Raw genomic sequence first — 16,152 nt, forward strand, 5'->3', positions numbered from 1 at the left:
CGGCTTGCAGATCGCCATCGAGCTTGGAGTACGGCGTCTCGACATCCGGGGTGACTCGCAACTCATCATTGATCAAGTCATGAAGGAGTCAAACTACCTCGACCCCAAAATGGAGGCGTACTACAAGATGGTACGTCGCCTAGAAGACAAGTTCGACGGTCTCGAACTCAACCACATCGCCCGGAAATACAACGAGGCCACGGACGAACTGGCAAAGATGGCCTCGACAAGGGCTTCGGTCCCCCCGAACGTCTTTGCTAGGGACCTCCACAAGCCTTCCGTTGACTACGCCTTGGTAGCGGAAGGGGGCCCACCGGCCGAACCCACCGCGGGGCTCGACGCCTCCTCGGCTGCCAAGACTCCTTCGGCCGAGCCCGAGGTCATGGAAGTGGACACAGGGCCTCCCTAGACCGACCAGAGCATGGACTGGCGAGTCCCGTTCCTTGATTGGCTCGCTCAGGGAGAGCTTCCTAGCGATAGGACCAAAGCCCGATGGCTTGTGCGACAAGCCAAGACTTACGTCCTCTGTAATCACGAATTGTACAGGCGAAGTCCCTCTGGCGTCCTCCAACGATGCATCACCACCGAGGTAGGCCAAGCCCTACTTTGGGACTTGCACGTAGGGGCCTGCGGGCACCACGCGACGCCTCGAACGCTCGTCGGAAATGCCTTCCACCAAGTGTTCTACTGGCCGACGGTGGTTGCCGACGCCACCAAGTTAGTATGCTCCTGTGAGGGATGCCAGTACTACGCACGGCAGACGCACCTCCCGGCCCAAGCCCTCCAAACCATCCCCATCACTTGGCCATTTGCCATATAGGGGCTCGACATGGTCAGGCCTCTGCAGAAGGCGTCCGGGGGCTACACCCATCTCTTGGTAGCAATCGATAAATTTTCCAAGTGGATCGAGGCTTGTCCGATCAATCAAATCAAATTCGAGCAAGCTGTGCTATTCTTCACCGACATTATCCACAGGTTCGGGGTCCCAAACACCATCATCACCGACAACGAGACACAGTTCACCGGCAAAAAATTCTTGGCGTTCTGTGATGACCACCACATTCGTGTGGCCTGGTCGGCCATAGGACACCCAAGGACAAACGACCAAGTAGAACATGCCAACGGCATGATCCTACAAGGCCTCAAGCCATGAATTTACAACCGGTTGAAGAAGTTTGGCAAGAAATGGCTCGCCGAACTCCCATTGGTCACCTAGAGCCTGAGGAACACTCCAAGCCGAGCCACGGGGTTCACACCTTTCTTCCTGGTCTATGGTGCCGAGGCCATCCTCCCCACTGATCTGGAATATGGTTCCCCGAGGCCACAGGCCTGCAATGAGCAAAGCAACCGCACCGCCCGCGAAGACGCCCTCGACCAACTAGAGGAAGCCCGAGACGTTGCGCTGCTACATTCGGCCAAGTACCAGCAAACCCTACGGCGCTATCAGGCTTGGCGCATTCGAAGCCAAGACTTGAAGGTAGGCGACCTGGTGTTGAGGCTGACACAGAGCAACAAGGGCCGTCACAAGCTGACCCCACCGTGGGAAGGGCCGTACATCGTCGCCCAAGTACTAAAGCCCAGGACCTACAAGCTAGCCAACGAGAAGGGCGAAATCTTCACCAACGCTTGGAACATAGAACAGCCACGTCGCTTTTACCCTTAAATTTCCAAGCATTGTATATATTGTTTCTCGGAATACAATTAAGAAGCGTTCTTTAGTTGTTCTAATTTTTCGAGAACCCCCCCCCCCCCCCGAGCCCATCATGGGTCTCGGCAATACGATAACACTGTAAGGGAGACTCGGCTCTACCTCTGTAGAACCAAGCCTCCCTCAGGGGCTAGATGGGGGACTCCCCCTAAGTCCCACGCACCATTCTTCAAGCACCATTCTTCAGTCATTTTTCAAAAAAAATCCTACGCCAAGTCTCTCTAGCGCGCTCTGACGAATTGGTTGTAAAAAACCCACGGACAGAAAAGTTTGTTTCCTAAGCAGGAGGCCGGTAGAGTCGCGAGACGGCCTACGCCTCCGGGCTACGGCACTCCCTCACCACCTCTCGCCCAAGGGACGGCTTAAGCTCCAAGGAGGTTTTTTGCAAAAGAAATCTGATCAGAGATAACAGAGGGCAGAGGCTCAGAAATACAAGAAAAACAACTAAGAAACACGAGTACTTTAAAAAGAGGCCTCGACGGCCACAAGCGTTAAGAAACAAAGTTAATTCCTACTCTATTTTACATGGCCTCTTGGGCCCAGGTCAAGGCTCATGGCCTCCAGCATCGGCAGACGGCAGGGGAGGGACCACCTCCTCTTTGAACAGCGTTGCCAGCGCCGTGCTAGGGCCTTCCGCCGCCTCCATCAGCTTTGTGACTGCCGCATCGGCCTCCTCGTCATCATCAGGCAGGACATAGCCATCACTGATGGCCGGGAGGTCAACGCCGATGTAGTGAGAGGCGATGACGGCCAACGCGCGCTTGACACCCGTGTGCAGCGTTCCTCGGAGCCGCTCGCGCATTTGGCCGCTCAGTGCAATCAAACGGCTCCTAAGGGAGCTGCCTGACTGAACCCCCTCGACCTCCAAGGCCTCGCAGGCGGTATGGGCAGCACTTTTCAGCGTCTCGTGCTCCCCAATCTCGGTCTCGAGCACCGCCTGCACCGCAACGGAAGCCTCGGCTGCCCGAGTGACCTCCGCCTCCAACCCTGCGCCTAGGGAAACGGAGTGAGATTGAGTGCGAAGAAAAATGGGCCAAAAAGGGACAGAAGCCTACGGAACTCACCCCTGGCCTTCTGCTCCCAGCATCGGGCCTCGACCCGAGAGGCCTCGGCTTTCTCTCCCTAGCGTTGGGCCTCAGCCAGAGAAGCCTCAGCCTTTTCCTTCAGGCGCTGGGCCTCGACCCGAGAAGCCTCGACAACTCTGGAAGCCTCTCTCCCCAGCTCTGCATCACACCAGGGAGTTAGGAGGCGAACACAAGAAAAACGAAGAAAACAAAGGGGACAGTACTCACCCTCGGCCTTTCCCCTCTAGACCACAGCCTCGGTCCGGGAGGCCTCAACCGTCGTAAGGGCCTCATCCAAGGCGCCTTTCGTCAGCTGGTGTGCACTTTGCTTCGCCCCCAGCTGCCCAGCAAGAGCCTTGCCTGAGGCCATCGCTTCTTCAGCCCGGGACCTAAAGGCATCCCGATCACCGGTGACACGGGTAAGCTCCTCCTCCAACTCCTTGACCCGCGCCGCCAAAGGGGTGACCTGCTCCTACGCCGTGACCACTTTGACCTTCGCGTTGGCACAACGAAGCCGAAGGTCCTCCACCACCGCGCTCCGCGCTGCCAGAAGCTCGTTGGCACCCGCAAGCAGGCTCTTTTGCTGCTGGAGCTGGCCCCAGATGTCCCTCTCCCGCCGGAGAGAGAAAGACCGACTTCCCAAGGGACCGGGTCTCGAGCTCCTAGGGAAGCAGAACGGGGGTCATTCACTGCAACAAAACTCAGAAAAAGACTATATCGCACGACATAAGAAAGCATGAACCTGGGCGACTCTAGGCAGTTCGTCGGCCACCACGGACAGTGCCGTCCGTAGTGACCGCTCCGCCAGCTGGCGGTATTGCTCGAAGGTGTCCTAGCGCCCGCCCTCAGCTGCATCCTCGAGGGCGAACAGAGGCTCCCCCTCAGGGTCATCCCAGCTCCGCCACAGTACACGCGGGTGATCCCACCTGTGAGGCTCGGGTCGCACCCGCACGAGGGTCAAGCTTCCCTCGCCCAGGGTCAAAACCGGCTATTCCACGGCGTCGGTCTCCTCGGCATCGACCACCTCCCGCACCCAGGAAGTATCGTCGAAGGAGATTGGATGGACCTCCGCCTCCTGGGCGCTCTCCCGTAACAACGGCGGGACCTGAACCAAGGGCGCCACCAAGGCCTCCGCCGCCTTCATCTCCACCTCCTAGGCAGACAGCCTCACCACCATCACATCGGCCTCGGTGATCTCGGGGGCTCTGGCCTCCGCAATCATGGCCTCGACGGTCTCGGGGGCTCCGGCCTCCGCCATCGTGGCCTCGGTGGTCGCAGAAACACCGACCCCCGCCGCTGCGGCCTCGGTGGTCTTGGGCACCCCGGCCTCTGTCACCTCAGCCTCAGAGACCTCAGGGGCCTCGACCTCGGTGGCCTCGGTGACTAAGGGCACCTTGGCCCCATCCGACTCACGAGCCCTACCCTCGCGGGGCGGAAGCGCTCCCTCCCCTGTCTGTGTCGAGGTCACCTCGGCAGCCCCTCCTTGGGTGGCCGGCTCCTTTGGGTCGGCCCTCACCGACGCCACGCCACGTTGTATGGCGGCTTGCGCCTCTGCCACCCAGTGGGCGGAGGAGCCAGGGCTCACCTTGAGTGCCTTGAGGGGCGCTAAGGAAAGCACCTCCACAGGTCGCTTCCGACTAAGGACAAATCACCTACAGGGTTAGCACGAGACCAAAGAGCGAACGAAAAATGCTGCGGCTCTACCCAAAAATACGCTTACCCCGAGCGAGGCTACAACCGCTTCGGCACTGCAACCCTCGTCTGCAAAGGCGGTGGCGGTGGCAGGGGCGCAGCCTACGCATCCGCCGGCGCTGACCGGTCCCCGACGGGCCCCGGCGCTCCCTCGATCCTCTGCGGGGGCGGTGGTGTTGCACCCACCGCCGCCTGCTCCGCTACTGCCGTCGGGCCCATTGGGCTGACGGCACGCTTGCCCAGTGCCCGTGCCTCGGGCGTATCGGCCTCAACCCCGGGGTGGGCGAATGCCGACCCTAGGACAGCTCCTCCTCCTCCCTCTGGGAGCGCCGGACTACTTGCCGACGCCCCGGGCACCGTCTCCCCGACGTCAAGGAGATGGTCCAGGGGACCCCGCCCCATCTCACCCTTGTCATCCCCGTCCGAGGCATTCGTCGATACCGACGGCGACGGGGACTCCTCCAACGGGAGGCCATCCTTCCTTTGCTGGCGACGGCGCTTGTCCAATTCCTCACGCGTGAGGATCTTCTTTGTGCGCTTCGCCGCCTTGGCGTCCTTCCGCTTTTTCTGTGCCTCGGCGTGCGCCTGGTTGATCGCTCGCCGCCTCGCATCCTCGGGAATGGGCGGCGGAGAGGCGCGCACGTCCCTCATCCCCTGCAGGAACGGCAACGCGCATAAGGGAACAAGAAGTAGGGAGAAACGGAGAAGGCTCGGGGGCCGCAGTGGCGCGCGACTTACCAGCGAGAGGAACCCCTACGACGGGCGCATCGCGATGGGGGTCAGGTTGCCGCCCCTCAGCTTCGCCTCCACCGTCTCCCCCACCCGGTGAAGAATTTCCTCATCGGAAAGGGCGGAGGAGGACATCCGGATGCCCTCATTTGGTTCACCCTGGCCTCATCTCGAACAGGCGCCGCCGCCGAAGCCATCAGTGGCAGCACGCTTCGGCGGTGGAAGGCAGCCACGACCACGGCCGCAGTAAGGCCACGGCTCCATAGCCTCTCCAGCCCCTCTAGAAGCGGCTGCAGCTTGGGCTGATCCTCCCTCGGGACGTCGTACTTCCACCTCTCCGGGCAGCTCCCCACAATCTGCCCAGTGTAGGGGGGAAGTCCTCCGTCGTCGTTGCGAAGATAGAACCAGCTTGTGTACCATCGACGATTGGATGACACGAGCTAGGCCAGGATGTAGAGGTGCTAGCAGTCTTGACACACTTGGAGAGTGTAGCCGCCGGCCCTCACCGCTTTCCTCGTGCCCGACGTGCCCGTCGGCTTAGTGGTGTGCCTCGCCCAGAAGAGATGGAGCCACAACTCCCAATGGGGAGCAATCCCCAAGTACCCCTCGCAGACAGCGACGAAGATGGCCACCTGCGCAATGGAGTTGGGGTTGAAGTTGTGGAGCTCCATGCCATAGTAGTGCGAGAGCGCCCGCATGAACCGATCCGTCGGAACGCCGAGGCCGCGCTCGTGAAAGGAGACGAAGCTCACGACATAGCCATCGCGAGGCCTCGGCTCCGGCTCACCCGACGAAGCGATCCACTTTGGCCTGTTGGAGTCCGTCACCGGACAAAGGAGTCTGCCGTCGACGAGCGACTGAAGCATCTCCACGGTGACGTCAGACGGATCCCAAGGGTCCACCTCGATGACAACGATGTCGCCAGCCATGAGTGCGGTGGAGGGTTCGAATGCGGTGGTGAGTTTGTCTCTCTCTCTCTCTCCCTGGCTCGCCTTTCTCCCTTCTTCTTCTCGGCGTCCGCTGCTCTAGCGATGGCTCGATGGGAGCATAACTAACATAGCCAAGGTAAGGTAAGGAAGGGCGAGGCTCGTTGCGTATTTATGCAGGGTAAAGGCGAAACGGACGGGCGATGAAATCGGGGAAGTTTCCCCCGAATCCGGCGTGGTTAACCCCGATCCGATTTTACCACCCACATACCCACCTTTTTCTCATTAATTGCGGGAACAGTTACGTCCCATCCACTGACACCATGTCGCGCCCGACCGCTGCGGCAGCAGGCGACGTCCCGTCTCCCCAGAAAACCGCCTCAAAAGGCGCGCTAACCGTTGCTGAGCCAATGGGGAAGATATTCCCCCCACCCTATTCCTTTTAGATGAAGGAACCGGGCGCTGAGCCTATTATGGTCCAGGGGTTCGAAGGCTGGGCCCCTAGGGGTTTTGATAGCCGCCAAAGGGCAACAGAGTCAGGGACGACCGCGGGCGAGCCCATACGGGGCCAAGACCCCAAGCAAGCGAAATGCTTGGGATGTCCAAAGTCGTGTCCGAGACCGGCAGGGAGGTCTCTGAATGGGATCCCACCGTAGGGAGGCACCGAGCCACCGGGGCCCAGCAAACGGCCCCGGCACCCACTAGAGAAACCCTCCGGTACTCTTGGAGTGCGTCTCTGGACCGCTAGCCAACCCCTAGCGAACGGGGTACGGGCCTCTACTCGGACTACCCGATAACAGCTCACCAGAAGTGCCACCGCTCGTACCCACTGAGGGTAGCATGGCACATTCCTCCCCTCCTTCCAAGCGAAAAGGAAGCATGAGGGTCGCACAAAAAGCCAGGGGAACCCCTGACGGCCTTCTTGCTTTGTGCAGAGGCTAAGGGGCTATTCCTGCAACCTTGCCGAGACCCAGCGACCCCGGCTCACACTCGAGGGGGCTCGGCAAAATAAACCCTCCTTCCGAGCGAAAAGGAAGCATGAGGGTCGTACAAAAAGACAGGGGAGCTCCTGACGGCCCTCTCGCTCCGTGTAGAGGCTTGGGGGCTCTTCCTGCAGATATGTCCGAGACCCCGCGACCTAGGCTCGCACCCAAGGGGGTCTCGGCGAACAAACCCTCATGCGCGAGGGGCGTACAAAAAGCCAGGGGAACTCCTGACGGCCCTCTCGCTCCATGCGGAGGCTAGGGGGTTCTTCCTGCAACCTTGCCAAGACCCAGCGACCCAGGCTCGCACCTGAATGGGCTCGGCAAACAACCCCTCTGTCCGAACGAAAAGGATATGTGAGGGTCGAACAAAAAATCAGGAGGACCCCTGACTGCCCTCTCGCTCCGCGTGGAGGCTCAGGGGCTTCTCCTACACCCAAGACAAAGACAAACGACCAAAGCCCGCACTAGAAGTTTCGTTAAAAGCACGATAAAGGGCATCGAGCCTGTTATGGTCTAGGGGTTCGAAGGCTGGGCCCCCTAGGGTTTCGACAGCCGCCCCAGGACAATAGAGTCAGGGACGACTGTGGGCAAGCCCAAGTATGGCCAAGGCCCGAGCGAACGATCGCTCGGGACGCCCCAAGTCATGTTCGAGACCAGCAGGGAGGTCTCCAAATGGGATCCCACCGTAGGGAGGCAACGATCCACCGGGGCCCAGCGAACGGCCCCGGCACCCACTAGAGAAACCCTCCGGTACTCTTGGAGTGCGTCTCTGCACCGCTAGCCGACCCTTAGCGAATGGGGCTCGGGCCTCCACTTGGACTACCCGATAACAGCTCACCGGGAATGCCACCGCTTGCGCCCACCGAGGGTAGCCTGGCATATCCCACCCCTCCTTCCGAGCAAAAAGGAAACGCGAGGGTCGTACAAAAAGTCAGGGGACCTCCCGATCGCCCTCTCGCTCCATGCAGAGGCTCGGGGGCTCTTCCTGCGACCTTGCCTAAACCCCGTGACCCGAACTCGCACTTGTGGGCTCGGCAAATGCAAAATCTCTCGCTCAAAGTGAGAAAAAAGACCCTGGGGGAATGAATCCACTCCCCCAGGGCCTTGGGGGCTACACCCGGCGGGTGCGCTCGCGCGCACCCACCGAGGCCTCGAAGTACAAAAAACACAATCCCTATAGGAGCGGCTGCAAGCCGAGTCTCGACAAACCCTCAAGGAGAGTGCACGCACTCCCCCTAAGGCTCGGGGGCTACTGTCGGGTACCATAAAACGGGGTACCCCGAGCATACACCAAAAGAGTCACTTAAATCTCATCAACAACAAAGCCAGAAGGTAAGCCATGGGTTACCACCAGCCCCGTCTGAGCCCACCGGCTCTCCGCCTCGCCTGAGGCTTCGCACGGGAGGTCTCAACACCCTGACAAAATCTCCGCCTCGCGCGAGGCCTCTCACGAGAGGTCTCGGCAAGGAGCCCAATTTCCATCTCGCCCGAGGCCCCGTGCGTACAGCCTCGAATGAGACAGCTATTCTCCGTATCGCCCGAGGCTGGCTTGTCAATAACCCGTCGCTCCCGCCTCGACCAGTCTTCCCGACAGCATGTCACGTCCTATTAATGCGTCACCACTCCCGCAATCTCAGCCGGACGACGGCTCGACACCACGTAGTGGCCGACGGGACAAGGAGTCGCATCAACACCATACCGGCTAAGACAAGGCACGGCGGGGATTACCAACCACTATGTTCCGGCGCTGTGCCCACGATCAGCGCCGGTGCTACGCTGTGCCCCGTAACACCCGCCCCGAAGACAACGCGACATGGGAGGTCTGGCCCGGGTCATCATCGCCTCCGAACAAGCGTACCAGACCGACCGCTCCCTCCGAGCCTCAGCACCCTACATCAGGGCCTCGGCCATCTCGAGATTCACGTCTACCGAGACCCCCACCATGGTTTGGCCTTGGCATCAACCAAGCCTCGGCCTCGCGCGCAGTCAACCCACAGCGACCCACACACTTACCGCCGTGCCCGCTTCGAGGTAGCCCTAGAGCTACCATGACACATAGGATCGGATGTGACCAGCACGTCGCCCCAGCGCTTCAAGGACGAACCACTCCGACGACCATGCCGCCACAGGAACAGGCTACAGAGCTCGGACACGCCGCCTCCGTTCGCACGACGCCGTATAGTTAGCACACGTACTACCCTGGTCCTCCCTTCAACTATAAAAGGAAAGGATTTGGGCCGTTTCTAGAGGAGGAACACAGGCACACACAAAAACAACACCCTGTAACACGCATACTCACCCGCTGTCTAAGAGCAACGTCTCAAGCAGCCCGCATCACTCCGTGCCAAGACCTGGGACTAGCTCCCTCTCTCACCCAGCTTGTAACCCCCTACTGCAAGCACCTCGGTGCAAGGAATACAAGATCGATCTCTCAGACTGGATGTAGGGCACCGATCGCCTGAACCAGTATAAGCCTTGTGTCTCTTTGCATCACCATCCGGGATCGGGAACACGCAGCACAAATTTACTAGTTGGTTGAGGACCCCTCGGTCCGAAACACCAACAGGTCTATGACAGCCACATGTACCTTACGCCCTGTTCGTTTGGGCTAGTTTGGCTTATAATCCATAGTTGAAAGTACTATTGACTGGTTTGGTGTGAGAGAAAAATACTGTTCGTTGGCTGATAAGCCATGGCTTATAAGCCAAATACGAACAAGCGAACATGCTGTAGTCTGCTCTAACAATTACTGATAGTGCTACAATTGGTTGTCCTACTCTACTCTGTATGTGTCAATCGAGATTGCTCCCTCAGTTTTTTTTAATTTGTCATAAGTTAAACATTTCTATCTTTGACCATCATTTTTTTAAAAAAAATTACAGGTTAAACATTTCTATCTATCTCATAATGATGAATCAAAAAAACTTTTTTTTAGTTTGACTGAATTTTATAGAAAAAAATACTGATATTTGTGACATAAAATTGGTATATATTTAGATATAACATGAAATATATTTTTATACTATACATTTTTGGGTCATAGATGTAAGTACTTTTGCTAAATTGTTCAATGGTGAGAACGAGAACACCACCATTCAGCTGGACAACTCGTTTAATGACACTAACAGGCGCTTTGTGCGGAGTATTCAAGAATTAGATGTCAGATTAGCCTTGAAAAGGATGAAAGGGGGCAAAGTGATGGGCCCTGATGGTATCCCAATCAAGGTGTGGAGATGTCTCGGAGATATAGCTATAGTATGGCTAACCAAGATGTTCAACAATATCTTTCAATCGAACAAAATGCCTAAGGAGTGGAGAAGAAACATATTGATATCAATCTACAAGAACAAGGGAGGTATCCAAAGGTGTAGTAATTATTGGGGAATTAAGTTGATGAGCCACATAATAAAGTTATGGGAGAGAGTCATCGAGTAGCGCCTACGAGGAACGACGCAGATATCAACAAACCAATTTGGTTTCAGGCCTGAAAGGTCAACCACAGAAGCAATCTTCTTAATAAGACATGTTATGGAGCGGTTTAGAGAGCAGAAGGACCTCCACTTGATTTTCATTGACTTAGAGAAGGCTTATGACAAGATACCAAGAAATGTTATGTGGTGGTCTTTGAACAAACATAAAGTCCCATCAAAGTACGTGACCATCATCAAGGACATGTACAACAATGTTGTGACTAGTGTTCGAACAAACGATGGTAACACAGATTACTTCCTGATTAAAATTGGACTTTATCAAGGGTCAGCCTTAAGTCCGTATCTCTTTGTCTTGGTAATGGATGAGGTTACTAGGAACATACAAGGGAATATCCCTTTGTGTATGTTGTTCGCTGATGATGTAGTGTTAGTGGACGAAAGCCAGGCGGGAGTAAATAGGAAAGTAGAGTTATGGCAGCAGACCCTTGAGTCTAAAGGATTTAGATTGAGCAGAACTAAAACCGAATACATGAGATGCGACTTTGGTGAAGTTGTACAGGAGGAGGGAGATGTGAGTTTGGAAGGTCAAGTAGTGCCTAAGAAGGATACCTTTCAGTATTTGTGATCGATGCTATATAGGGATAGAGATATTGATGCGGATATTAGCCATAGAATCAAAGCAGGATGGATCAAGTGGCCACAAGCTTCTGTCATTCTTTGTGACAAGAGGGTATCACAAAAGCTAAAAGGCAAGTTATATAGAACGACGATTAGACCGGTTATGTTGTATGGAGTAGAATGTTGGCCTACAAAGATTCGACATGTTCAACAATTGAGTGTTGCAGAAATGTGTATGTTGCGATGGATTTGTGGTCACACAAGAATAGACCGAGTTCGAAACGATGATATACGTGATCGTCTAAAGGTAGCACCAATTGAAGAAAAGCTTATCCAACATCGGTTGAGGTGGTTTGGCCATGACCAATGGAGACCTCCAGATGTACCAGTGCATTGTGAAGTCCTAAGTCAAATTAATAATATGAGGAGGTAGAGGAAGACCGAAATTGACATGAGAAAGGCAATAAAAAGATATTTGAAAGCTTGTGATATACCTAGAGACCTATGTTTGAATATGAGTACATGGAAATCAGCTATTGAAGTGCATGAATCGTGACTTGGGCTCTTGGTGGGTTTCAACTCTAATCTATCCTAACTTGCTTGGGACTGAAAGGCTATGTTGATGTTGTTGTTGTTGATGATGAAATTTAAGAAAATTTGACTTAGTACGACTCTAAAAGTAAATTTATTCATAATTGTGGAGTATTAAACTCTTCTTTTTGGGTCATATATATTTCCCAAATTTCCTCTGTATTTTCACCGACGTCCAAATGGAGCCATTCCAGGCACGATGAATTCCCAAATCCCGATTTCATGCCATTTCCTCGTATTTATATCTTTGACCATCAATTTTTTTTAAAAAAATAAATTCATAGCATATTGGATGTCGTGCTCTGAATATGCCTGCCTGAACCGGCTGTGCTCCGATTACATGGCATATTTGGAATGCAGGAATTTCACAAGTATCTGGCAGAAATTTCATAGGAAAAACGTAGAAATATGATTTTTTTCCCGCAATCCAAACAGTGACACCAGCAGCTCTTCCTTTCAAGAGGCGAAAAGAGAATTATTACAAGCGTCAGTGCTTATATGTTGCAGTCAGAAACCGTTGTGGTTGTGCTTCCGCAAACAGTCTGTGATCGACAGAGAGAGCCACGTCCAATCTCTAATAAATGTTACCCTAAACGCTAGTAATAAACGGTAAACGGATTCCAACTCAACTGTCCTCCATGTATGAGTAAACTGATTCCGCAAACGGTATCACCGTACAACAATTTCACATGAAGAATGCCGAATTCATTTTTCTTAAAAAGAAAAAGATTTCAGTGTTCCAAGGATATCCTTATTTAATTAATGTCGAAACGCAAATTGGATCGACGCCGACTACAACTTGAAATCAAATCCCACTCCTAGTACATTGATATATCCCCGGATCGGAGACGGAGAGCATCTTGTCCATGACCACGAGCGTGTTCTCCCGCTGGAGCCTCAGTCACGGTGGCCCAAGCCCGGGCCGGTGAGGCTGTGCCCTTCTTCCTGGCCTGGGTGAGGACGGACGCGACGAGACTGAATCACGAACGTTCACCCCATTCCAGTCGGGCGAACCATCCGTCACCTGCATAGATGTCAACGGGGGCCCGTTCCTCGAATCCCCGCGGGGAATTCACCCATTAGGGGACAGGGATAGTATGAATTCTACCCCTACGGAGGATTAAACGGGGCTGAAGTTATCCCCGTCGGAGATCACGGGGGCGGGGATGGTATGCAGGCCCCCGTCCCCGCTCCCCGCGGGGACCCGATTCCAAAGGCCCATATACTGGCAATGCTCAATACCTGCGATATATAAGCAATGTTGCAACCCTAGCTCCTGTCGAAATGATCAACGAAAACGCGAAACGAAAGTTACATTTCATAGTCCCATTATAGTACTTAGAGTTTTAAACTAATTTTTATTAAGCGAAAATGATATAGAACATATATGTGCTACTTAAATAAAGTTTGAAGTGCAAACTTTGTAGATGACGATGAAATACCTGCGGCCCATGGGGATCCCCACGGGAACTAATTCTCCGTGGGGATAGGGATGGGGAGAAAGTCTCCCCCGTGGCACTTGACGGGGATGGGGATGGAGAATTTTCTTCTCCACGGGGACGAAGATGGGGAGGCACTCCCCGACGGGGAATTCCCCGTTGACATCTGGAGTCACCTGCAACAGTTCTATTTCAGGAATAAACAAATCCCAGGCAGGCGATTCATTTTCTTTTTGCGTGTGCGAATGCGTCAGTCTCGTTTTCTTTTCGTGCCAGCGCATGTGAATTTGCCATTCTCTTTTCTCTCGCACATAACTCAGACTAACTGAGTTACACAACATAACTTGGAGTAATAAGTTAAGCGTGTTAAGTTATACTCCCTCCGTCTATTTATCGACGTCGTTTTAGTCCCTTACGCGATGACCGAGGGAGAGTTAAAAGGAGGCCCGGTTATCATTTAACCGGCATTTTGTACTCAATGCACCGTGGGGTGTTGAGTTTCCGAGTAATCCTCCGTTAACACCGGTGTCACCGCGCGTCGGCGGCCAACGTCCATTTTGGCGCGTGAAAATTTCCTTAGATCGATTTCTTTCGTTTTGCCGCGTGAAAATTACTCTGTACAATAAGTTAATCAAATAAGTTAGGTAGCATACATATAAAAATACAAGTTAAATTCATAACTCTCTACAATAAGTTAATCAAATAAGTTAGATAGCATACATATAAAAATACACGTTAGATACATAACTTTGTACAATCAGCATGTTCGCTTGTTGGTTTCAGCCTGGACTTATCAGTCAGCCAACAGTGTTTTCCTAAAAAAACCCAGCACCAGCCAGGCTTATCAGCCTAGAAACCAACCAATGAACATGCCGAATAAGTTAATAAACTAAGTTAGGTAGCATACACATGAAAACAAAAATTATATATAAATAACTCTGTTATTTAACATAGCACCAAAAAAAACTATATAGAAAAAAATTATAGAGTAAGTTAAGAAGCACAATTGATTACATAATCTCATAAAAAGCTACGCTATATAACTTATGTACAAAAAATTATATTATATAACTTATATAAATAAGTTATCTTACACAACTTAGTACTTTCACCGTTCCAAATTATAAGACATCTTAGCTTTTCTAAATTGAATTTATTATGTATCTAGACACAAGTGTATATCTAGACACATAACAAAATCAATGTATTTAGAAATACCAAAACATTTTATAATTTGGAATAGAGGGAGTACATAAGTTATATAATACAACTTATGTACATAAGTTACAGAACTAATATACTAGTGTATATAAAAAGTTATGCTTATATACATAAAAGTTATTCTACACAAACATAAGTTACACAATACAACTTAGCAGAATAAGTTAGCAGCATAACTTAGCAAAATAAGTTAGCAGCATAACTTAAATGCTATAAGTTAATATACATAAATTGCTATTAGAAAAATAAAATTCTTTGAAACATATGGAAGTGGGTCTAGTTTTGTTCGCCTCGTGACGTTGAACACACTGGTGCAGACAGAATTAAAAATGGATACACCATTCGAAAATTATAGCAATTTGAAATAAATGTTTCATTTTTTTGCATGGTGACGTCAGGAGCAAGGGAAAGGGGAGCGGGTGTCGGGTCCCTAATTTAGGGCCCTCTGTGCATCATGTATCAGTCTCTGGATCAGTAGCTGATACGCACAATTCAAACAAGATTATATAAAAAAAACCATACTTTTATTACTAATAGGAAAAACATGTTATATGGTTCGAGTTTACATAGCTTGGCCTATTGGCCTTATATCGTATATCAGAGTTCTAAGACAACCAACTTGGAGTGCGGATGTAACCCTAAACTTATTCATTAAGCGTATTCCTATATCCCAATCGTCATAGTCCTAGCGTAGCTCCTTCGTGTAGTCGTATGGCTCTATCTTCGGTATACTCCGGGTGTCCCATCCTCGCGTAGTCCTTGATAGCTCCATACTCATATGTTCTCCTATTATCCTATCCTTGCGTAGCTCCAGTAGTTCCATCCGAGTATGTGCTCCTGTAGCTTAACTCATAAAAACATAGAATGGAGGGTGGTTGAGTATATAAAGTACTCAACAAGTCCTAAACTTTGGGTGGAGGTGAGGTGGAAGGGGAAGGCTATATGTGGAGGGGGGTTATGGTGGTTCAGGTAAAAGTGGTAGGGTGAAGTAGTTATAATTATAGGTTGGATCCTGGTAGAGTATTACCATTCTCACCAGTTTTTGGGTTAATTATAGTTTACCAAATTAGTAAAATACATTTTACCAGATTATCACAGTTGTGAAGTCTAATTATAGTATCCTATCCCAGCATCTGCCCATTCCAAGGACGTGGCTATTCGAATAGATTCAATTAACTCTGCAGAGGTGTATAAAATTCCCCACATGATAGACACAACTCCAAACCATGCGCGGTGGTAGGAACAGGCCTAACGAGACCCCGTACCCGAATGTACGTGGCCTTAGATGTCCATATAACTCTACCACGACTTCTCAGCGGTTGGAAAACACACTCAACTCGGGAGGATATACCAAATCGTCCCATCTCACAATCTTGGATGATACCACATCATCCCATCATATAATCTCGGACGATACCAAATCATCCCAACATAATAGTGCCGATGATACCAAATCATCAATAATATAGGCTCGAACACGGCCAAACATACAATAACATGGGCTCGAACGCGGCTAAAAAATCAAAGGGCTTAACGTGGAGGATCACGTAGCAACCACGCCAATTGGGCCACAGAAGATCACATAGCATCTGTGCCTACTCCTAACATTCCACTGCCAACATCAGCCTTCTAGTAGAAAGTATACTTCTATCTAACGACACTACACCACAACACTAATATAGCGTCACACGTGTGTCGTTATAAATATACTAATACCATTGAACCATCGGTCGGTATAGCTCGCCCA

At 52.0% G+C, this 16,152-nt stretch overlaps 1 protein-coding gene across 1 annotated transcript; it reads right to left on the reverse strand.

The window, feature by feature from the left end:
* Positions 1–3,925: 3,925 nt before the first annotated feature.
* LOC136469393 (uncharacterized) lies at positions 3,926–5,390 on the reverse strand. The gene is made up of 3 exons (XM_066467603.1): positions 5,352–5,390; positions 4,589–5,118; positions 3,926–4,409 (listed from the first exon to the last, which is right to left on the reverse strand). The coding sequence occupies exons 1-3, from the start codon at positions 5,388–5,390 to the stop codon at positions 3,926–3,928; spliced, it is 1,053 nt and encodes a 350-aa protein (XP_066323700.1).
* Between the last annotated feature and the right edge of the window lie 10,762 nt (positions 5,391–16,152).

The sequence above is a fragment of the Miscanthus floridulus genome, chromosome 8 (assembly GCF_019320115.1).
Source record: "Miscanthus floridulus cultivar M001 chromosome 8, ASM1932011v1, whole genome shotgun sequence".
In the NCBI taxonomy this organism is placed as follows: Eukaryota; Viridiplantae; Streptophyta; class Magnoliopsida; order Poales; family Poaceae; genus Miscanthus; species Miscanthus floridulus.

What these genes read in the sequence shown, in the direction of transcription:
- LOC136469393 (XM_066467603.1), bottom strand. Translation starts at nt 5,390, where the DNA reads ATGGCTTCGGCGGCGGCGCCTGTTCGAGATGAGGCCAGG. An exon ending in CTGTTCGAGATGAGGCCAGG is followed by an intron (nt 5,119 to 5,351) that starts GTGAACCAAATG and finishes CCGTTCCTGCAG; the next exon opens with GGGATGAGGGACGTGCGCGC. An exon ending in CCGGGGCCCGTCGGGGACCG is followed by an intron (nt 4,410 to 4,588) that starts GTCAGCGCCGGC and finishes ATTTGTCCTTAG; the next exon opens with TCGGAAGCGACCTGTGGAGG.